The sequence below is a fragment of the Accipiter gentilis genome, chromosome 1 (assembly GCF_929443795.1).
Source record: "Accipiter gentilis chromosome 1, bAccGen1.1, whole genome shotgun sequence".
Taxonomy (NCBI): Eukaryota; Metazoa; Chordata; class Aves; order Accipitriformes; family Accipitridae; genus Astur; species Astur gentilis.
The window spans coordinates 24,310,148-24,333,444 of NC_064880.1; the positions used below are offsets into that span (position 1 = coordinate 24,310,148).

At 39.1% G+C, this 23,297-nt stretch overlaps 1 protein-coding gene across 1 annotated transcript in view; it reads left to right on the forward strand.

The window, feature by feature from the left end:
• The first annotated feature begins 200 nt into the window (after positions 1 to 200).
• LOC126052242 (aldehyde oxidase 2-like) overlaps positions 201 to 23,297 on the forward strand; it is a 54,835-nt gene continuing 31,738 nt past the window's right edge. Inside the window, 14 exon segments of the mRNA XM_049833075.1 lie at positions 201 to 5,107; positions 5,977 to 6,085; positions 7,030 to 7,156; positions 8,167 to 8,228; positions 8,697 to 8,783; positions 10,837 to 10,917; positions 13,266 to 13,410; positions 14,666 to 14,761; positions 16,038 to 16,189; positions 16,887 to 16,980; positions 17,996 to 18,135; positions 20,285 to 20,469; positions 20,725 to 20,887; positions 21,080 to 21,177. Coding sequence (XP_049689032.1) covers positions 4,998 to 5,107; positions 5,977 to 6,085; positions 7,030 to 7,156; positions 8,167 to 8,228; positions 8,697 to 8,783; positions 10,837 to 10,917; positions 13,266 to 13,410; positions 14,666 to 14,761; positions 16,038 to 16,189; positions 16,887 to 16,980; positions 17,996 to 18,135; positions 20,285 to 20,469; positions 20,725 to 20,887; positions 21,080 to 21,177 — 1,649 coding nt within the window. The 5' untranslated portion in view covers positions 201 to 4,997.

The window sequence follows — 23,297 nt, forward strand, 5'->3', positions numbered from 1 at the left end:
CCTTGCAGGCAATGATGTCTCCCCACCTGTGGTGCTGAGGTGTTTGTACTCCAGGGATTCATCATGTTCTAGACCTGCACTTTATTTTCTGTTGTCCAGATCACACATCTGCTTGTCAGTATTTCTCAGTTATTATTAACAAAGATTCCTCCCTGCCTCTTCACAAGTGGTGCTGTTGTCTGGTTGTCTCAGTAAAATCTATACACGTAGCAAACATGGTTTGTTGGGATTTGGGGGGGGCTGAAACATTAAGCTGTCTCCTGGCTTTTAGGTGTTTTAAAAACTGCATGGAAGCTAGAAATATCAGCAATTAAACAACCTGACAAATGATACTATAGCTACGTGGGATATTATGAAAGAAATTTTCTTAGACTATACAGGTGTTAAAGAGGTGTGTTTTGTTACATTTTTAATATTTTTAAAAATGTGCAGACTCAGAGGTCTAGATAAGCAGAAAGGTTAGGGCTCCAAAGGCACTGACACGTTGGATGGCTATTGACACATTAATGTGCACTGTTCAGAAACATCCAAACTGGAGATGGTTGAGAAGAACTCTTTCTACTTATTTTCTTCATGGAGGAAGTGTTTCTATAACTATCCACCCTTGGTACTCCTATTCTCTGTGTGTGTAAGCTTAATCACCTAACATAAATACTAGGTTCTGGTTTGGAGACTTAGTACTCTGAAAATCAGATACTGGATGGCCAAAATCTAGTATTGGGTCTGTTTCTTTCTCTTCTTAGGCCTTTGAACCTGCATCGTTGTACCTACAACATATGTGGAATACTGCAGCAGTGGTGCAGTTGGCAGGACCCATTAGGGCTTTTGCCTGCAGGACCTAGTGACTGACATCGCTTCAGTGCTTGCATTGTGGTAGCTCTCGGGCATACATTAGGGGCTAAAACACAAAAGCAGCGGCATATCTCTGCTGAGAATCATTTTCTTTCCTTCTAATGGGGAGTGGTAAAAGATCTGGGACTGACTACTTTGTCCTGCAAGCCTACTCTGACTCGAAATACAAGAGACCTTTGCTGTAAAATGTAAAAATGGTAAATGAAACAAAAGACATGAACATACACAAATGGAGACTTTTAAAAGACATATACATAAGTCCCCTTCTAAAAAAAAAATAAAGGCCAGCTATAATAAAGCATTTAAAGATTAATTACCTTGTTTCCTGGACACGCATCCAGAGAAACGGATAAGAATCTAGACTCCCAAATTAGGGTTTGGGATTTTTTTCTCTAAGAACGTAATATATCTAGAGTATATGGTCATCTTACAATAGCACCCACAGCAGTCAGGGTATAGAGCTGGCATGGCATAGAGATAACCAGAAGGAAATTTTAAATGTGTGTGTAGTAGTAATCTTGACTTTGTTAAAACTTGGTCACTCTGCAGGAAAAAAAATATAGATAGTTCAGGTCAGTGACAAGCTAAAATGAGAAGCATGGCTCCACAGCTTAGCATGTGACACCCCACAGAAGTAGGTAATGTTGCATGTCCTCAGTTCTAGCTTCAGGAATTCCTATGTATTCTAAATTCATCAGTTACTGAATAATATAAAAAAAACCAGGCCTGGCACTAGTAGCTCAAATGCAGAAGTCCCCCTTCACAGTTAAGTGCCTTATGTCTTAGGTTACAAGGTTAGAATTAGAGGGCTCGAGTTCTTTCCAGGTGATTTCAGCTCACCAGGGAAGAGTTGGGGTGGGGAGTAGGAGTAGAAAGTTTGGTGCATTAGCATCTGAACATGTATTAATTGCTGAGAAACAGCATACATTACACTGGCTCCTCCCCATCTACTTAATTTGATTCTCAGTCTGAAAATAAATTCTGCAGAACAAAGCAAACTCAGTTGATTTTCAGGAGCATATAGCATTTAATTAATTTTTCTTGATGTGTAAAGCTTTGTTTTTCATACTTTAATGCAATAGCATGGCTTGTCCCCAACAGATGAGCTTGTCTTTTTTGTGAATGGCAGGAAGGTAAGTTTTTTAATACTTTTTTTTGAACAACAATGCTTTAATGTTTACTGTTCATATTCAGGAAAGCTGTTATTCTGGAGCAACAGTTTATTCATGGATAATCATCTCTTGTCTTTGATCTTACATATAGCATCCTGCTTTCTACCACAGTTTTTACAAAGTTTGAGTAACATTGTGTCACCCCTTATATCACAGAATTTTTAGAATTATAAGTAGTTATCTGTTTACTAAAACCTTATACTAATATACTTCTAAAGTTGGTGTAGTTGGAGTAAATACATCACTAGTAAAAGAATATGCTGCTTACTAATATAGTTTCAGTAATTCACCAAAAGAAAATAAGTTAATTTTCTTCTGTTCTTGATGCCAAAAGCTCACATTTCATTTTCTAAGATGTTTTGTCACCTTTTCTTACTTCGCTTGTCAAGTGAATGAAAAATCCTATTAACAAACACATCACCCAAAATATATTATAAGCTGAAATGAAGGAATTTTTATTTCTTTGTTAAAAAACAAACAAACCAACCTTGCTATGTATTTTTTCTAGAGATATTTTTCAGTTGTTTGGTCAACATTTTTATACTCGAGAGAGAGAGTACTGGCTTTCTTTTTTTACCAGGTGAATTAAGGAAAAGTAATTAAATTTTTTTCTATCATTATATCTGTCATTACATGCCACCTATGCTTAAGGCATACCCTGAAACCTTATTTCACTCCACAGTTCCAAATAAATTCCTGAACTAGTTCATGTTGTCTTACACCTGGTAAATTGGAGCATGCTGCTGGTATAGCAGAACTGTTGAGAGAAGCCTGAGATTCAGTGTCTTTTCATTCTGCAGTGATGGGTCTTAAAAAATGTTTTCCAAGTTGCTTGTGTTATCTTGTCTCCAACAAGCTGAAGCATGTCAAGGATACATCAACATTCTTGAGACAAGGCTAAAACAAGGCCTGCATAAGCCCCACTCATACACATTAAACTTCATTACATTTAAAATACAGTTAGTATCCTCCCTGCTCTTCTTATACTAAGATTTTCCTGTGCTTTTATGCTGTTGGGTCTTTGCAAATGAAAGGGTTAATAGAAACTTCAAGGAGGTAAAAATACACAGAATTTTCACACACACAAGTGGAGGGATTTCTGATTCATGTTGATAAGAATCAACAAAGGATCTAGTCCAAAGACTTTTCTTTCTACTCTTGTCCATCCAGTGCTTACTCAGTCTCTCTTCCCTTTCAGTTCTCTCAGTAGACTATTATTTCTATTACTTTAAAAGGATATATTTGACCAATACTGCCTGAGCCATTCATTTATTTGTCTGCAGATTGTGATCAAGTGATGGTATCCTGTTGCCAAACAAACACACCACATTAATCCACAATCACTCCATTTAAAAATCACAGTTAATCCTTGTGAGATGATTGTATTAAATCCCTCTCTAACTCATAATCTCTTTTTTTATTTCATAATGTAGGTATTAGAGAGGCAGCTAGATGCTGAAGAATTGCTGCTGTATTATCTAAGAAAGAAGCATATCCTTTTTTTGAACTTTACCTTTGAGTTCTATAATTCTGTAAATTACTGCAACTGGGAACTAAGATGATTTGTTTCACTTTGGGATCCAATGTAAACAGAACAATAAGTAGAAATAACACAACTCACCTTGTATATGTTCTTGGCAGAGCAATCCAGTGCTGTATGTGCATTGTGTGTGTTAGTTACAGGGATATAATATTGTAAAGTTTGAGTGTAACTCTTCTAAATGCTGCCCAATCTTTACAGCTTCCCAAAGCACAAAAAGCTTTCGGTACATTTGTGATGAAAATAGTAACTAAAGAAATTACCCCAGAACTACTTCCATAGTAAATAATTTATTTAGGCCCCAGTCCTTCAAAGAGTTTTGCATAAGCTGATTTTATTATCTTATTATCTTTATTTTCTGTCATTTGAGACTTTTCAGGTTGCTAACTGCTGTCATGGCTCTGTTGACTTCAGGGGCAGTTACCCCAGCTGAGAAGCTGCCACACAGGTTATAAAGTTAAGCAAGTGTGTTTAGCATTGCTGTTGAAAGCCGCCTATGCTGGCAGAAAAACAAGATTAATTTAAGGATTAACTGGAGAAGGGCAGTAGTGGAAAGTAATTTATTAGCTGCACATTTTTATTAGCTTGGATTGTGCATTGTCCAAGCATTCAGTGGAATAATTAGCATCTCTTTAACAGTCAAGCAGTGTAATATGTTTAGTCATATATTGATTACCAGTGGGAATGTACTAGTGGATAAAATTGCACTGGGTATAAAGAAATCTAGAAACATGGTGAAATCAGATGGAAGACATCATCTAGTACCTAAGCAAAGTGGATGCAAATGCATACACACAGTGGGAACAGTAATAGGATTATGTATCATTCTGCAAAGGAGCTAAAATGAAAGGAAATTGTAGATTCCACTCGACTGCAGGGCACTGCGACACCAGGAGAAGATTGTGATTTGAGGGTGGAGCCTTTACACTGAGGCACATAATGCAGGGAGTCCTTCCATATAGAATTTAGCTGTGTGCACTGGGGTATTTTGCTCCATTTTAAATTACTGTACTCCTTGGATGTTCAGGAAGCAGCACTGGAAACATACTGAGCTCTGCTGGTACTGTTTTGCAAATGCAAGGTACAGATAATCATGTGTAAGGATTAGGAAAGTGGTAATGAGTAAGGCTAATAAGAAGACCTGTTGCTGTATTTGTTCAACCCATCCCACTTATAGGGTCCTGATTTCACTCTTTTGGCCATTTACCAGGTATTGACTGTAGAGACTGAAAAAACTCTGTCTTGGAAGTCTGCCTCACACTCATTTCTCAACCTGTCCTTACCCTTCTCATGTATTTATGTCCTCTATTTTCATCTATCTTGTACACATTTTTCTGTCTCTGGAGCTATCTGGTCAGAATATCCCTCCAATTCTGCACATGTACATAAAACAAGGTAGACTCAGAATAATATAAAGAAAAAATAACTTCTGAATGTTGAAAATTTTTTTCTTTAATGCAGTCCATCTCTCAGGTACAAAATATGGCTGTGGTGCCTGCACTGTGATGATATCCACATATGATCCAGTTGCTAAGCAGATACAGTATTCTCGCACTGATATTTGGAAATAGTAATCTAGTGTTTTAAGAAAACTGACATTCGCTGGGAAATACTTGGTTTCTTTCCATTTAGATGGATTTTGGGAAGTTCTGGTACATATTTAAAAGCCTTACCTATAACTTTCCTCTACAAAGGTGATTACAGGGTTGGCCTCACTGTCACACAGTAACAGAGATTTAGATCCTCTCTCTTCAGTCTTTGAAAAAAAACCAAACCAAAACACCCCCCCCCCCCCCTAACTTTCTGTGGGAAATTATGTTTTTAAATTGTGTTCTTTATTATTTGAGATTTCAGCAGCCCTTTTCTCATCTGCCTCTCCTGACTCCTTTGTGCTTTCTAGAGGATATGTGACTGTTAATAAGTCTTCATTATATGTTTCATGTAATAATTGATAAAATCTCCATGGACTTCAGCAATAGACTCATTACTTTGTAATCGTACTGGTTTGCCCACAGCAAATTTAGGAGTGCTACTTTCATTCTCTCCCTGGCTCTTGAAACTTTGTTCCATTACAGATGCTGTGCCTGACTTCATCACATCTGGCTCTAGACTTTGGGTTTCAACAAAATATGTAGTACTTTTTTTTTCTTTTTTTTTTTTTTTAATGTAATCTTCCACTTCTTTAATTAGAAAAGCTTATCACTTAATGCCTAAGTCCCAGCTGTAGGAGCAGGATGCATACTCTCACGGTCCAAGTGCAGGATTTTGTATGCTTGTATATCCTTCTCACCATGTCTTTCTGCTCAGTCTGAGCATTTTTAGATTAGCTGGAGTATATATCCTTTGTTTCCTCCTCCATGGACCCATATGACAAAGCTATTTAACACCACAGTTCTCCTTCACACCTCAAAGACATCGTCCTGCCAACTCCTGCCTTTTCCTCATATGTTCACTGCATGGTGCTGCTGTTACTACTGTGGAAGGGGTTGGAAGCATAAAACCCAGGATTCATACAATTCAGGTGAGAGTAAGCTGGACTGTGTAGGACTGCAAGATAATGAGATTCTCCTTTCCTATGTCTGTAATGAAGTTGGGACCTGTGAGAAGGTGCTGTGAGTCTATGCAATGTGGAGTCTCTGAAGGGATTCTAGAAACTCTGAATTTTATCTAATCTTTTTAGATGAACAGGTGTTTTTAGGAAGTAATACAGCAATTGCTGGGTTGTGATTGGCCCTGTATGGAGCATGGAAGGAGTTCCTCCTAATGTACCATCATGTAGGGAGCACATCACAATCTCCACAACACAGGGCTATCCAACTGTATGCCTTCTAGGATGCCAGCTTTCAGGAGATGGAGAGGAACATTTCATTTAGTTACCAGTATGGCATCTGGCCATCTCATTGAGATGTTGTAGTAAGGGAAGAGTGACTCCAGGTGGCAACCAGACTGACAGGTATTAAATTAGACACATTTTCCCTGAGTGCCAGAGATTTCCCTTGGATTAGGTCAGGTCTTTACTTCCTCCACTCTGGCTTGTCCCTGAAAAGCACAATCTGACCACATAGATTTAGGAATGTTTTCTAAATATCCTCTTTTTTCTCAGTATTATTTTCCAAGGGTCTTGACTCTGGGACTGGTCTGTGCTGAAGCTCTCATTAAGGAGATGTTCTATGTTCTGTCCTTCATGGTTAAAATATTTAACACATGATTGATGTCTAAACTTAAAGTCTTGGGCCTTATTCTGTTCTCATATCAAGGAATTAGGATCATGAGGGTCTAAACTGGAGTGAGTGTTATCTTTTAACTAGGTGATTGCTCTGAGCATTTTCCTCATGAATGGTCATAGTGGGATAGTCAAAATGCTGCTACTGGCCTACAGCCAGTAGATGACATACCTGAAGATGGCTATTCAGAAAGCCAGTGAACCCATATCCTGGGTTCAGGGCCTGTTCTGTTTTGTTCTAGGAAAGGCTGGCCAAATGCAATGGCTCCCAGTGTGGCTTCTGCACCCCTGGAATGGTGATGTCCATATATGCTTTGCTGAGAAACCATGCGGAACCTTCCATGGAGCAGATAATTGCTGCTCTGGACGGTAGGTTTCAGACAGTAAATTGTGAAAAGTATAATAAAGGGATAAATGTTTGATTGCCAAGGTCATAAGTATGATTTGACTCAAAGAGCGGTAGGTGATATTCCAAAGTGGTATTTTGTAATAGCCATGGTGGTTTAAGGACATCCAAAATTATAAAAAGGTGGTTCACACTAGAGACTTCAAATAGGATACACAGTGGCATTTAGCACTGGCTAAATATTTCTGAAAATCCCTGCATTTAGAACAGCCTGTTTTTATAGCCCTCCTACACCAGCAGCCTCAATATAGTGCAATATGAGTACAGTGTTACAATGAATACAGTGAAAAAGCAGGTTCTATTTTGTCTGCAGTGTAAGTACTCACCTACCAATAATATGAAGTCCCTAATACAGATTTCAATAGTTACAGGGGAAATAGATTACATGACATTTTAGCCTACTGAAATATTGACTGCTCTTCAAGCAAGATTTACTACAACAGGTGAAGCAACTTCAACTCACTTTCTAGTTCCAAGTTTGCTAACACTCCTATAGCTCCCCAAATAATTGACCCCTCCCACCAGAAGATTTGACTTTATGAGGGAAGTGCCAGAAATTCCAGTAGAGGTTTTACTATTGCTATTAATTGTATATGAAAACCATGATAGTGACAGATGGCAGTAGATTTTTGATTGGATTATAAAACCCAAAGACTGTAGTTGTAGTAGTAATCATAGATAGTATTTGCTTTTGGATGCTTTTCATAATTTGATTTTTTACATACTTTCATAAAAATAATTCATTTTATTATTAGAAATGGACTTCAAAATAATAAATTTTAATCATGCATCATAATCACTATAAAATTATATTTCTTATTTTTATAGATGTGATTTTGCCCATTTGAGAATAGAGACATAAATTCCACCATTTCAAATCTACAAGTTTGATGCCAGACCATTCCCAATTATGCCGGTGTTCCCAAACATTGTTCTGGTTTCTTATAATTGATTATCATATGGTTTATTTCAGGTAGTTTGTGCCGTTGCACAGGATACAGGCCAATTACAGACAGCTACACATCTTTTGCTAGGGTAGGTCAATATTTTCAAATGTGTTTCTTATTTTGGGACAGTTGGTAGTATCTGAAAAGACTGAGCCTCCTTGAAGTACCTACCTGGAATCTAGCTTCATTTGGAAATTCTTTTTGGTTGAGCCTTTGGAAAATCTGGCTTTTTTAGTTTTTAAATGTGCTGGGCACTGACTTTAGGTTTACATGTACCCTTACAGTGCACTTAAGTATCCTTTGCATCAATTCCAACGACTTGATCCAGGCACCACTGAAATAATTTTGAGTTTTTTTCATTTACTTTATGGATACTTTACCTATGGATACCCAAAGGGAACTCACTCCTAGGGGCCTATGGTTTAAGAGGTCTCCTGGAGCAACTTCAAGTGACTGTACAAATCTGCTTTGGAACAGGAAGAATCAAAACATTAATTTACAAATAAATCACAAAGCTGCCTCATTGCTTTTACAGAGTAGGGTATGATTTCTTTAGGAGCCAACATGTTGGCAACTTAGAGCAACTGGACAATGTTGCTTGGATGAGGAAGAACATGTGTGTTCATCTTCTACAGGAGGTCGGGTAAGTTACATTAGGGTTTTTCATTATCTTCTGTTTGCATTATAAAATTTGTAGAAAAGGGCCATTTTGAACTATAGCAGTAGCTACTTTTTTGTCCTTGGGCATTTAGTCCAGACTGACGTCCGTGCTTTGTGCTCTCAGTGCTGCAGAAAGGCAGCACAAGCCTATCTGCATTGCTGTATAATCAGAATGCAGACAGGTTTGACCTTTTTAGTGACATTTTCCAGTGAGAGTGTGGATCTCAATATTAAACATTTAAGTCTGCTTTGTTTTGTGAGGAAGACAACTGTTGATCAGAGACACCTTTCTTAAAAAAGCTCATCTTGATGTGAAGTTGAACTCCATTAGTGGAAGTTCTGCAGCCATCAGCATGACTTGTTTCTGTGTGCTTGAGACACCAACGCTAAATTTCTGAAGAGGAATCACAGCTACTCCTGTGCAATGTTAGTTCGTACTTGTAAAGCCTTTCATAAGCATTACTGTGTGTTAGTGGCTCCGAGATCTTCAGGGAAGAAGTGTCTCATTCTTCTGCATTCTATAGTAATTGATATATTGGTATTCCTTCAAAATACATGTTTTATTCTCACTCTACATATGCACATCCTAAAATCACAAGTCACCTCATTTGTGTTTCTTCTGGCAAAGGTTCCACAACTATTATGTATAAGGGTACACATGGAAACTCCAGTACACATAAGCCCCTCAGAAAGGTCTTCCATTGCCTGTGTGCATCTCAGATCTTCTTGTCTCCATCCACCTGCAAGAAGAGACCATAGTGCCCTAATATAAGTCCATCTTGCTTCATGATAAGGAATTGAACTCCTTGGATAAATTTGCTCTCACTGAAAAACTTTAAGGAGTCTCTTAAGTAAAAGGCCTTTGGTGATTGGAGGAAAACTTGTTTTGGCAGTGAAAGACCTTAGAGCCTCAGGGAACATAACTGGATGTGCGTGTACGTTTGTGCATGTGTGTATTGTCTCTGCCCCTTTAAGAACTGAAAATTGTTGGCCAGCTGCTGCAAAGGTTCTTTGAAGCATGAATCTGACAGGACAGCAGTTGCCAGTTACAAAACAGCACTTACTTTGGGTGCTCTCTTATTTGGCTTTCACTGATTTACATTCCTCATAGTTGCTTTCATCCAAGTTAAATACCTGGTGCCTAATTATTGTGAAGATCAAGGGACACACAGAATTTTTTGCCATTCCATCAATGGAGTCAGTCAGTAGACTAGGTCATCCAGAGCCAGATCTTATAATTACCACAGGCATGATCTGTTCAGAGTGCCCAGAGATAATGACTGCTTGGGGAAGCAATAAGAGACTTCAGACTAGGATATGTCAGTCTCTTTTCCTATTCAATATACTCGAGACCTGTTGCTATCTGGTGTGATAAGATTTTTGATTCTGAAAATAAATCAGTGAGGCAGAAAAAACTAATCAGCACTGGTAACATGGCATATCCAGAGTCACCTTTCATGTAAGCTCCTGAAAGCTCAGAAGATGCATAGCCTCACAAGAGGCCTCAGCAGAAAAAAAGACATCTGTAAACAAGTAGAAAAAGCTAATTTTTATGGTGTGCTGTCAGCATTTAGTTCTTGCAGTGCTTATGCAAGAGTGGAGAGGCTCTCCTTAAGCAGACAAGTCTTTCTGATCACATGGACTGCTACATTGTTGTCATGTCAAAAATCTCTCTGTCAGAAAGCTCCTTAACAGGCATTTTCCTGCAGTAGATATTTCACTCAATGTGGCTGCTACACATTCGCTATGACCAGTTTCAGGAAATATGGCAAGATCTTTCTTGAGGCTTGATGTATTTCAAGCAAAGGCTTGAGAGGGATGAATATGATGGTAGTTTGCAAATAGGTATAACAGAACTAAACATTAAAAATCAGTTTTGGCATCTTGAATTTTTGAATGCTACTCAATCTATAAAGTATCAAAACTCAATGTCACCTCAGGAAAGAATATAATCTGTTGACAAAGACTTGCAGCTTACTCTGAAAATATGCATTCTCCTCCCGCCCCCCCCCCCCCCCCCCCCAACTTCTTTGCAGATTCATTCAGGTCTTTGCAATACAGAAGAATTCCCACCCGTGGATCCAACACAGGAATTTATATTTCCTCCTGAACTAACAGTAGGTCTTATTGACTTTTGTTGTCATGCAAACATGACTCAGCTACTGCAGATGTTGAAAACATCATGTTTTTGTTAAGCTGAAAGATCTGTCCTCAGATAGATGGAAAAGATCAATTTTAGTCAAACATAGTAGGGCAATTCAATGTGGATAATCTATATGTTGTCATTATTACAAATAGTTCATATTTTCAAAAAAGAAATTGTTTACCTCTCCAGAACCAAAACTGTATTTCCAGACTTTTCCCTAAAGAACTCCTTGCTCAGAACCACTTCATTTTGGATGCATTGGCCTCTTGTGTGGAATATAGTATTTTCTTTGAAAGTTCCCAAATGAGCTTTTCTATCTTTTCTGACCTGTGATTCTTTGTTGGATTCAAGTGACCACAGGACCCACTGTTTCCTTCTAGCTGGTACATAGACCCTGGCAACCTGAGACTGGACTCGCATGTGGGAAATGCTGCAGGTCCACAGGAAAGGCAAAGGACTTGAAGAGAAAAGAAGTAGAGGGTTTATTGCAGTAGTTATTGGAGAGTCACAGAAGAACAGATGGAAACTGAAAGGAGGAGGAGGAAAGTGCCCATGATCTGTACAGAGAGGCAAGAGAAGACAGCTGTGAAAATGGTAGTGCAGGATTTACCCAGACCTGACTGAGTAGAATCCAAGCAGGCAGGTCCAGGCTGATTTTTTTAATCCTCACTCAAGTTTCAACAGCTTCTTGTAAAATTCCTTGTTTGCACTCCTTTTGCAAATATTCATGGGCACTACTTGCCACTATTATACAACCACCTTAGAGACACAAAAGTTCATTTGAGTTCTGGGAAAGCATGGCATGGTACTTTGATTTGTTACTGCATTACAGAACGCTATTTGCTGCAAGGCAGTTGGCTTTGTAAACATTTGTCATAGAGTACAACTTCCTTGTTAATGATTGCCTCTTAGTGCAGAACATGCATAGTAAGGCATAAGCTCCTTTATGAAATCATGAAGTGGAAGGCAGATTTGCCTTTCTGCTACTCGATGGGCTTTTGAGAGACTCATGCTTTAAGAATGCAAGTATTAAAGGGATATTTTGCAACTTTTATACTTGGATGAAGTATCTCGCCTAAACTGCTGCTGGCTCAAAAAGCTGTTCAGCCAGAAAGGAGGTGACGTCGTCTGTTCTACATGTTCAGAATGAGCTGCCAGGAGGAGTGAACTGCTTCTCTAGGCTACACAAAGTCTTTAACATGACCTTGACTGATTATGCTGAGCTTGTTCAAATCCCATTAGAGTCTGTTTCAAGCTATCAGTAGTTTTAAATAGGTTGAGCATTAAGCTCTGTGTCTAGAAATTAAACCTGCTTGGTGAATATGTTTTAAATGTCTGGAGTACTAGAAAAAGCATGTGAAATGTAGCTGTGAAGATACCTAGGCAGTAATACTTAGTGACAGATTCTTCTATGGCAGGAAGTGTGCCCACACCACTAAGATTATGACTGGTTCCACAGACACACAGCTTGTTTCTTGTGTTTCAGGCATGTCTTTTACCTAGAAGGCCAGTCCATAGCTGCAGCAGTTCTCTGGCTTGTCCACTGGTCTGTTTGTTCATTGCATTGTCTGCAAAGACAGGCATTTCACAGTGATTGCTTTTGCATATTTTGAAACCATGATTCCACATGACACTTGGCAAATATGAAAAGAACATATATGGTATTCTCAGGGGAAAAAAAGGATATATTAGTCTTGTAAGACAGGAGGTGCCTGAAAAACACTTTGATTAAACAAAAATGTAAATACCTATCAACCATCCCAAGGAGACAATATTTCTGAAAAGATTAGTCTTTGCAGAGAAATAGGAAAGTAGGTACTTTAATTTTAAAAACCATTTTACATATTGTAGAAAGTAGTCTGGGTCTAGTACGGTAGATACAAGGCACTTAGCAAATGGGGATGCAGTGATCCTCCCTGACTAAGAGAATACACTTCTTGTATTCTGTCACGTACGCAGTGAGATTTTGGCATCCTGATTTCCCACAAAGTCCAGTCACTTGCTTTATTGTTTACATCATATACAAAGGGAGTCTTTCAGAATTATCAGAGCAGGAGGAAGGAAAACAGAAGACTAATCTTCTCCCACCACTCATTTAGTGTGTCTCTTACCAAGTCATTTAGTTTGTTCTTGTCTCTGTTTCTTGAGCAATAATATAGTTATGATAAAAGCTCAGCACTGTACAACATGACAGGAACCTCAGATGAAAAGCACCATTAATGTCTCACTGTCTATCATGACACAATGTCCTACTTAGCAATATGGTCGTTTATATTGACATTAGTCAAAATTACCGAATCTTTGTCATTTCCACCACAGAGAATGGCTCAAGAGCAGCAAAGAACAACTCTGATTTTCCATGGCAAGAGAACAACATGGATTTCTCCCCCTAGCCTGAAGGAACTTCTGAACCTGAAAGCCAAGTATCCAAAGGCACCCCTGGTTGTGGGGAACACCAGTGTGGGTATGGAAGGACAAAAGATCTTTTGACACAGGGATTACACTATGCAGTAAGCACATAATCTTGCATTTTATCTTCCGGGGATCCTAAATGCATTCTCTCACCACAATGTTTGCAGTTCAATATTTAAGCCAATGTAATTTCCTATGATTTTTTGCAGCATACCAATAACTAGATTAGGACTAGCACCACCATCACCTGAGCCCAAGGATTTGTGCTGCCTAACCTCCCAGTAACCTCAGACACACAATTTGTGTGAATAAAGAAGGACTCACTCATGCTGATGAGAGCCAAACATTTCACATCGACATTAGCTTGAGCATCACAAAATAAATAATGCCCATGAAAAGGGCATGGTAAACCCATATGCCATGATATCCAGGCACTGGCTAGATTCTGCATATTATGGATAGAGTTTGTTTTTTTTTTATAAATTGTCAGTATCCCTTTTTATGAGGGACTAATCAGTCAGGAGGAATTTGGTAAGAATATTTCTTTCACTGTTGGGACAATAAAGGCCCAGATCAAAAGAGAACCCTTTGGGTCTTCTAGTTATCTGTATATTGCCTATCAAAGGGCATGGTATTTGTTTAGTAGTATACCCTCATGATGCAGTACTTGGTGAAGTGTCAAAATCTTAAGTCTAGAAACTTCAAGTCCATTCACATGAAGGGAAAGCTCTCTGTTGTCATCAGATCAGGCTCTGAAGCAGCTACTGCACAGCAAAGAGGACTACCATAGAAAGCCTGAGGTTTGCAATAGAGAGAGGTCATGAGCTAATATCATTATGACATGTATAAACTAGTTTGGGAGTAGGTTTTTTTTTAAAGACATTGCACACAAGAAAAGAGCAAGGAAAGCAGAAAAATTACGTAGCTCATACAGAAGGGTGGAGTAAGTGGCTAGAAACATGATGAAGCAGGTGTGGAATTGTGTATAGCTCTGAGGTGAGAGGTGAAATCTGAATGTGATAGAGGAAAGGACTGGAAACCAATCCAGAGGAGCAAGGAGCAAGAGTCAGGAAAGAGAATATTGGACTTTGGACTTCAGATCAGCCTTTGGACTGCAGAAAGAAGCAGATGAAGTGGGCCTGGTAAAAGCAGTAAAATGTGATATCCAAGATACTGCACAACAAAAAAACATAAGACTTTGAAACTACTTAGTTACAGTGGTTTTGAACATTTTGGTTTCCATGTCAAGGAATATGGTTAATTCTTCAAACAGATCTTTAATCATACTACCATACTTTGCCTTTCAGGACTCAAAAAAAAAAATCACCATGGTGCCTATCATCCAATCATTCTCCATCCTGTTAGGATTCCAGAAATGCATGTTGTGAGTAGCACAAATGATGGTAAGTCTCCAAGTTACCTCTACTGATGGTACAAAGAGTGGCGACTGAATTCACTTGGGTTTTGTATTTTGACACCAGAAGTAGAAAGAACCATTGACTGTCATTGGTGTGGAATGTTTTGAGTTTTTTCTCTCTGTAGCAATCATTTCACTAAGCCTTTTAACCAATATGTCAGCTCACCTATGGTCTGGAGATGATGCATGGTGACAGACAATTTATGAAACTGTTCTGCAGGAATATATTTGTTCAAATCTCAAATTTCTGCAGACAGCAAACAGAGGGGAAGGCCCTAAGTTAGCCTTTTTTTTGTTTTCACAGATGATGAGCCTTTCGATCACAACCATTGATCTAACAAAGTCTACAAAACATCGATTAGGTTAAGGCTAGATTTTCAACACAAAAATATTCAGACATAAATTTCCAATCCAAAATATCACAAGATTTTCTTTGGAGTGGCTTGGCTGGATTCTCAGCTTATAGAAATTATCACAGATGCACTGACATCACAAGGGCTGTGCTAATGCCCATCATACGAGAATCCAGTCTGGTAGGCCCGTCACATCCATGAGTGGAGGCACTACACCTGTAGCAAAAGAATGAAATGCATCATGTTCCCCATGGGAAATCAGGCTATTAAAAATTAGGGAAATTAACATTTTGTTACAATTGCCTCTTTCTCTTCTTATGTTCTCCTAGCTCCATGATTTACAGCAGCTACTGAATTATACATACTTTCAAATTATTATGCTAATATCAGTGCAACTTTGTATTTAAGTAGATCCATCAATAAAAGCCTACTTTAGAACATGGCCCCTTTGTTCAGAAAAAACACTACACAACACTTGAAGACTTCTCTGCAGAATTACTCCAGCATTCACTGAAGTCCATGGTAGTGGCTTCTCTGATACTACTGGAAGTGTGATTGAGTGTTTGTGGCTCAGTCTTGGAAGATTGCAACAATTTGGTCATCCTTCATCCTAATGAGTCAACTGTTGTCCATGTCTTTGGGGATACACAGCACAGAAAAGGGATGTGCATTGGTGTATGCAAATATGCAATGTATACTTTTCAGGTATGCATTTATACTGGGAACCATCACTGAATGAGCAAACAGCATTTGCATTTCTTATTGCATGGAATATAAAATGCATCTTACCATCACTTCGCTTTGTCATCCTGCTGACAAGAGCTGTGTACAAAAGCAAATCTTTAGAGATATATATTGCATTTATATTGTGGCACTATGATTTCACTGTTTAAACTCATTTGATTTCAGGGCTAGTGATAGGAGCTGCCTGCTGCTTGGCCCAGCTCAGAGATATCCTGATGGAGGCAGTCCCAAAACTAGCAGAGCAGAAAGAAAAAATCTACCGAGCTCTCTTGCAGCACCTGAGAACTCTAGCTGGAGAACAGATGAGGAGCATGGCAGTATGTATTCAGCAGTGACAGTAAATAAGCCAACATTACAGACATATCTGCGTGAGTTACAAATATATGGAGAAAAGCTGGGTGAGGCTGGGATCATGCCTCCTAAGAGTAAATAGTTAATACCATCACAAATATTGTATGAAATAATTGGGAGTCCTACACTAGTTAGCAGGGGCAAATATCCAGAGAACTGCAACCAGAGAAAATCCTGCTATCCCTGCTTGCTGGCTGAGCAGAGAACTGGAAGAGGCTGAGTAAAGAAGAAAAGTGGGGTTGTCTGGTAAGGTACTGTACACCCTGCAGCCAATCATACTTTAGCTTAACTATCAATGCATAGCTGTTAACCCATCATGTGTTAGGCATCTCTGATCTTGTCCCTGATTTTCCTTTAAAATTCCCTTACCTCAATACCTTGTATTTCTTCTTTTAATTAAGGGAATGGCCATTTCTCTGGGGGGTAGGGGGCATGAAAGTAAACCTGGTCTCTCAACAGAGATGATATGATAAAGGCCTTTTGAAGGGAACAACAAATTAAATCATATTTAAAAGTATGTATGTAGAACTTCAATTAAGATTGAACAAAACAAATATAAGTTCTTCCAAGAGGCCTTTTAAGTGAATAAAATGGGGTTATGATACAGATCCCTGTTACGTGTAAGAAGGGCAAGCCTAAAAATAACCTCATTGTTTGTTAAAGTCTTTAGGAGGACACATAGTAAGCAGGGGATCAACCTGGGACTTGAACCCAATCTCATCAGTTGGCAAATCTGTTCTCAATTTCGCATCAGAAGGTAAGCTTTGGACCCCTGCCAGATGGGCAGAACACTGCAACAGAGAGTATGGCTATAGGTAACAGTTTTCAAACGAAACACTACTGTGCACCTCCTAGATGAATTAGAATGGTACATGTTGCTGAATGGAGGACAGTGTTATCCTGGTATTTGCCTGTCATTTTAACTGGCAAAAAGTGTCTGCTAGTAAAAAATGCTATCTGTCCATTTCACAAGGCAAAAGGAAACAACATCTAGCAATCTCATGAAAGTGAGGTGGGCAGGCCTGACAGGTAGAAAGACTTTGGCTATATTGTTCCATTTATTGAACAGGTTAGCTTTATCTTGTAACTCCACCACTGTTTGCTTTTATTGCTTATGTCTCTCTCATTTTAAGAAAACTGGTTCATTCTTTAAGGCCATGCACCTAGAAACTTCTCTTGAAGTCACTGGTACATTTTTTGCATATGTGTGGGTGTATACATGTGCATCGTGTTTAAATAACACTTCCAGTAATCAAGCCCAAGCAAGTCCCATCCTTGTCACATAGAATCTGTGGGTACTTTGGAAAATCTTGGCAACAATTTCTACTGTCTTTGAACTAAAGATGTACAGGGCTGATTCTCTGTCTCATTGCAGTGCTTGATAGTTTCTTAAAAGCTTACTGTGCTTTAATGATTTAATGATCTAAGAGCTTTTGAGGAGAAACAAAATAGCTGTATGTAAACCTAGATCATTGATTTTCTGAATATTATTAGCATTTGTAGGACATATATTTTCTAGAAAGTATAAAGTATTTAGTATTTTGTGTGTGATGGGGAACTAAATCACTCATATAGGGAAATATATTTCACTTAACATGTATCATAAAGATTAGCCTTTCCACTCAAAGGATTTTGCAGTCTAAGGCTAGATCCTGAATGGAGCGGACTATACTAAGACCATATTGGCCTTAATATATTATTTTGCACAGATTCAATGAAATTTGAATCTGCAATACTGAAATGTTTCTTTCTTGCTCCACATTTGACTACAGACTTAACAGACTACAGTTTTCTCCAACAGATGGGAAAAAGACAGATTCTTTTAAATGATCGGTTTCTTGCTGGCTGTGAGCATGCAGACCTAAAGGCCAAGGAGGTCGTTGTTTCTGTTCTCATCCCATACTCTATGAAGGTAACACCCTGATGTTTCAGAGGTTTCATCCAGGTTCCAGCGTAGTTACTAGGAATATTTCCATTATTTTCAGTAGGCATTGAAACATGCAGGTTACTACTGCTTTGGAAGTATCTAAGAAAGTTCTGTCATCCCTCCATCACCTCTCCCACTTCTTCCAGCTGTCCATCATCTTCTACGTCTTTGGGCCTCTCACTGTTTTTCCCCCCACTCTTAAATGTGCTCTTGTGCCCCTTCCAGGCAAGAATGGGCTGGCTGCCTGAATATTTCCAGGGGAAATGCCATATTGTCACACAGTCTTCAGCAATAAAGCTAATTTCCAGCCTCTTCTCACTAATTAGCGATTTACACTGAACAGTCCTGAGCTGTCATTGCAGCTACTCACAAAATAAGGTCCTAACTACTGTGACCAAAGGTGGCAGCGTGTGGCTTTCGGGTGTTAGCGACAGAGGAAATGGTGTCACTGTTACTGTGTTCTTACATGTCCCTCTAGTGGATGTGAGGAAAAGTACGGGGCCAGTAGAGGAAACCCAACAAGCTAGTCTGTTGTGATTGAAATCAATGAGGAAGTGACCAAGGGAGTCTCTGCCAACCTTGACATCAGGGGGTGAGTCCCCAGAGCAGCTGCCCACTGCAATACAGCATACTAAACATATGTGCCCTCATGCTGGAGGAGTGCTTCTGCCCATGAGAGGCTGGCTGGCCATGGCAGGTTTCCCCTGAAAAACAAGATTCCCATGAGCTCAAAGCCTGCAAAAGCATGATCTGTATTGGCAGCTGTGCAGTGCTGCTGCTGCCCAGAAACTTGGAGCCTTAGTGGTGATTTGAGAGACAAACAGCCAGGAAGAGAAAATGAAGGAGGAATGTCTTAGTTCCCTCCACAAAGTAAAAGAAGAAAGAAATCCCAACCTGCTTTGTCCCATGACAAGCTGTGCCACAGAACTAAACCTATCACAGAGGGTGTTTCAGAGTCTTGCCTTTCAGAGAGAGACAGCTGCACCTAAGAACAGCAGAGGTGGAGACAACAAAATGAATAAAAGAAAATAGCACTGCTAGCAAACTCAAAAGGACACTTCAAAGAGCAGGAAAATTATCTATCAGCCATCACATGAACAACATGTGAGATTAGGCAGCCTCACCACAGGAAATTAACACCATTTTTTGGGAGGTTGCTTCTGCTATTCACTTTCATGCTGAATTGCCTTTTTGATTAACTCTGCTGACACAATAAAAAGGCACGTGCATTTTTTTGCAAGACTTGTCAACAGATAGTGTAGATGGAAACCTGGCAGCTGCTGGCTTTTGGGTTTGAGTAGCTTGATGTGAATGTTGCTTCAGTGAAGTAATGTAAATCTGTTGAGAGGATTTTCCGTCTCTGACAAGACTCACTGTTCAACATGTAATCCTGAATTTTACATTTGTCATGAGAGTATGACATACTCATAGTGACAGATCTAACCTGCTAACTCCTACTTTAAAAGTTCTGTGGCTGTCTGAATCTGAAGTTTCTTTCCGGGGCTACAGAAAGGGCACTTTATACACTTTCTTCAAAGGACTCCTATGTGCCTGATCATGAAAGAAATTGCTATTATGTTTCCTTTTAAAATATGTGGATTTGTCACCAGAACAAAATATTTCTGACAGTAGAAAGCCCAGCTGTTTCTATTGCCTCCCTCTGTAAATGCCATTACTGTAGCATAAAATGTAAAATCTCCAAGTGTAAAATCTTCACAAAGTCACGTTCCTTAACACAGGGGGGCCTCCATGTCCTGGAGAAGAAACAACTATTTTCTAAGCTGGAATTCCATTTAAAGGACATACCAGCCATATATGAAGTGGCTTATAGCAGGACTGCTTTTCCAGCACTCTGAAGTCATTAAACTGCTGATTAAATTTAAAATTTGGCATGTTTTCTTAAATGTAGATAACCTCAAATAATGTTCCCTCTTAGTATGTCTCTCTATGATTAGCTTAGTACTTCAAGAAAAATAAAAAGTTTAACTAAAACAGTAATTCTAGCAAATGTTCTTTTAAAATGTTGCTTTCTTTGGACAGTGGTAACCCCTAAAATACAAGGAATAATAGATTTGTTTTCTTTCAATCGATTTCTGCCATTAATGGAATTTTTCCTTCCTTTGTTTACCATTAGGATGACTTTATTTCAGCCTTCAGACAGGCTGAAAGCCAGAAAAATGCTTTGTCCATAGTGAATTCTGGAATGCGAATCCTCTTCAGTCCAGGCACAGACACCATTGTAGATCTGGGTATTTTATACGGAGGCATTGGCTCAACCATACTCAGTGCAAGAAAGTCCTGTGAGAAGCTCATAGGAAGGTATTGAATATCTTCATGTATTTAAGCAAATGCAGGAGTCATGGTGTGATGCATGGGGTCTGCTTGATTCTGCCAGTGGAGATCCCATCATCAGCCTCTCACAATCTGTATTTGTCCTGTCCTCCCTAACAATAGGTTATTTCTTGATGTAACTTATGCTGATTCACTTATTACTTCCCCCGTACTTCACAATAGCTTTAACTGCCTATTACTTATGAAGAAGTGTGTGTTCATGTTAGTCTATTTTTCTACCAGGCACTGGAATGATCAGATGCTGAATGAAGCTTGCAGACTGGTGCTGGAGGAAATTTTTCTCCCTCCATCAGCTCTGGGTGGAAAAGTAGAATACAGAAGAACTCTGCTTGTCAGCTTCCTTTTCAGATTTTACCTGGAAGTCTTACATGGTTTAAATCAGATAGCAAGGACTGGACAAGAATTGCATACCCACATCAGCGTACAGGCTGCAGGAAAACTCTGCTTTTTTAAAGATTAAGGGATGTGAGAGGGAAGGGTAAAGGTGCTAGACTTTACTTCAACATATGTGAGGGGAAAACTTTTGGTTTAGAAATAAGGATCTGACAACACTGCTCTGACATCACCTTCCTTTCAGTATCCCTTCAGGTGTGCTGAGCTCTCAGAGGAGAAGATGAGTGCTTTGGGAATGCTACAAAGTGGTGTTGCCCAGGGTGTCCAGATCTATCAGCTGAGGTGTGTTTGTAGCTGGGACTGCCACAGAGCCTCTATTTTAATGAGTATTTTGCCCTTCCAACTTTTCATTCCTAAGCTTCCATTAATGGTTATGTGAAGTTGCTGAAACAGTTGACCCTGTGGGAAATCTTTTACATTTTTGTAGATTTCTGGTCTTTCAGGGTGCAGATGCACTCTTTGCCCTCAAGATGTTTTGCAACATCAGGTGGTCCTGACACAGCTGAAAGAGGGGCACAGCTTTCAGCTGTGCAAGAGGTCAGCAGAATTTAGTTAAACTGTCCAGTGGGCCTCAGTACAAATAAATGGTATAACCTACTGCAGCATCTCTGTGAATGTTCAAGCCTTAAAAATTTATTTGCTAAGCTACAGTATGAAAGGAAGAGGTGGTTGGCATGTGAAAAAGTTTGTTCAGTAGATTTCAATTTAAAAAAAAATCAAATTTCCTCAAGAATTTTCACCCATATTTTTGTTTTGTTGCAAAATTGAAAAACTTTAAAAATCAAACTTCTGCTGCTTCTTATCAGTTTTCCACCAAAAAATTTCAGTGTCTGCCAAGAATTTGGTTTTTTCTCCTTTAAGAGACTAAGAAGATATGTTTTACAGAGAACTCTTTACTCAGTAAAAGCCCAACAAAAACATAAATGTTAGAATTTCACAGTCCCTGATAAAAGTGTTTCAAGTTAATGTGAGCTACCAGCAATTCAACAACAGAAAGCACCAAATCTGTATTTTCATTATATATGTCTGAAATGCTTTCAGTTCCAGGCTGTCTTTGAAGTAATAGAGGGCATTGTTGGTAGGAACTTAATTAGCAAAAACCTGGATGAAACCATTTTTTAGTCTAGTCAGCGCTGGCCAGAATATTAATTTACCTGTCTCTTTAGGAGGATGGGCAGGAAGGAATTAGAGTGATCCCTGAATATACTCCTGATTTCAGATATGTTTTCTCTGAAGTAAACAATGTGAAATATGATTGTTTGAAGCAGTGGTGATGCTGAAGTCTGTAAAAGTGTGGCTTGCACAAGGATGCTATCAGAAGCAGTATGGACCCAGCAGACAGGCTAGCTATAAGATCCAGAAGACTTTATTTCTCCTTTGTCTGCTATGGTTCCACCGTGTGAACTAGTAATTTTGCCCCTTTTACCTCTGTTTTTTTTATTTTTATTTTTTTCCTATTTATTTAGTTTACTCTTTCCACAGAAGAGACTGCCATTTACTAGAGACACGAACGGTATCTAACACAGTATGTTTCTCAGATCTCTGACAGGGCACTTCGGTGCCACTATAGCATGAATTCTAAAAATGGAATTAGCCCTTTATAATGTGTCCCACAAATATTGTCATAAAATCTAGATGGTTTCCGCATGGATTTTATGATCACAAAACATCCTCAGAAAGTGTTTTTGAGTAAAGCTTTCTGTAATTACCGTTCTGGCTTGAGGATACATGTTCTGTTCTGCAGGATGTTAACCCAGATGTGACAGAAAAGGACTTAACTGTAAGGTTCAGGCAAACAACTTGAACTTCACTCGCAGACTTAACTGCAAGGTTCAAGCAAATGATTTATTTGAACTTCACTTACAGACTTAACATGCCACTATCACAGGTTTTACAGATACAATGGAGGAATGCACTATTGCAATTTCTTAAGGCAAGAGTAGTACATTATTATAACCACAAGCGATTCACAGACAACCACAAGCACGCGCTCATTTACAAACTTAAAGCATAAAAAATATTCACTTACCCCTCCAGGTAAGGGCTTTCAATCCCAGGGAAGTTACCTCGACCGGTGTCCCAATCAAACGGGGAAGGGGTTTCCTTCACAAGCCAACTGTATAGTTGGAGAAGTGACTCCCCCCATTTCCAACCTGAATCTTAGAGTTTTTATCCCGACTTGTGGAATGGTGTGTATGACTATGTCTGAGTCGATTATGATATATGCCTAAATGGATTATGTGTATCTGAGTGGCATTTCCCCTTTCCTTTGTTGGTCTGTGATTGCTTGAATACACAAGGTTGTCATTTGAAACTGAAGCTGAAACCCTCCAGGTTTGGGGGCTTTTCACCTTGCTTCCTCAGGCAACTGAATAGTGGTTGGATTGAGACTCAGGGCATAC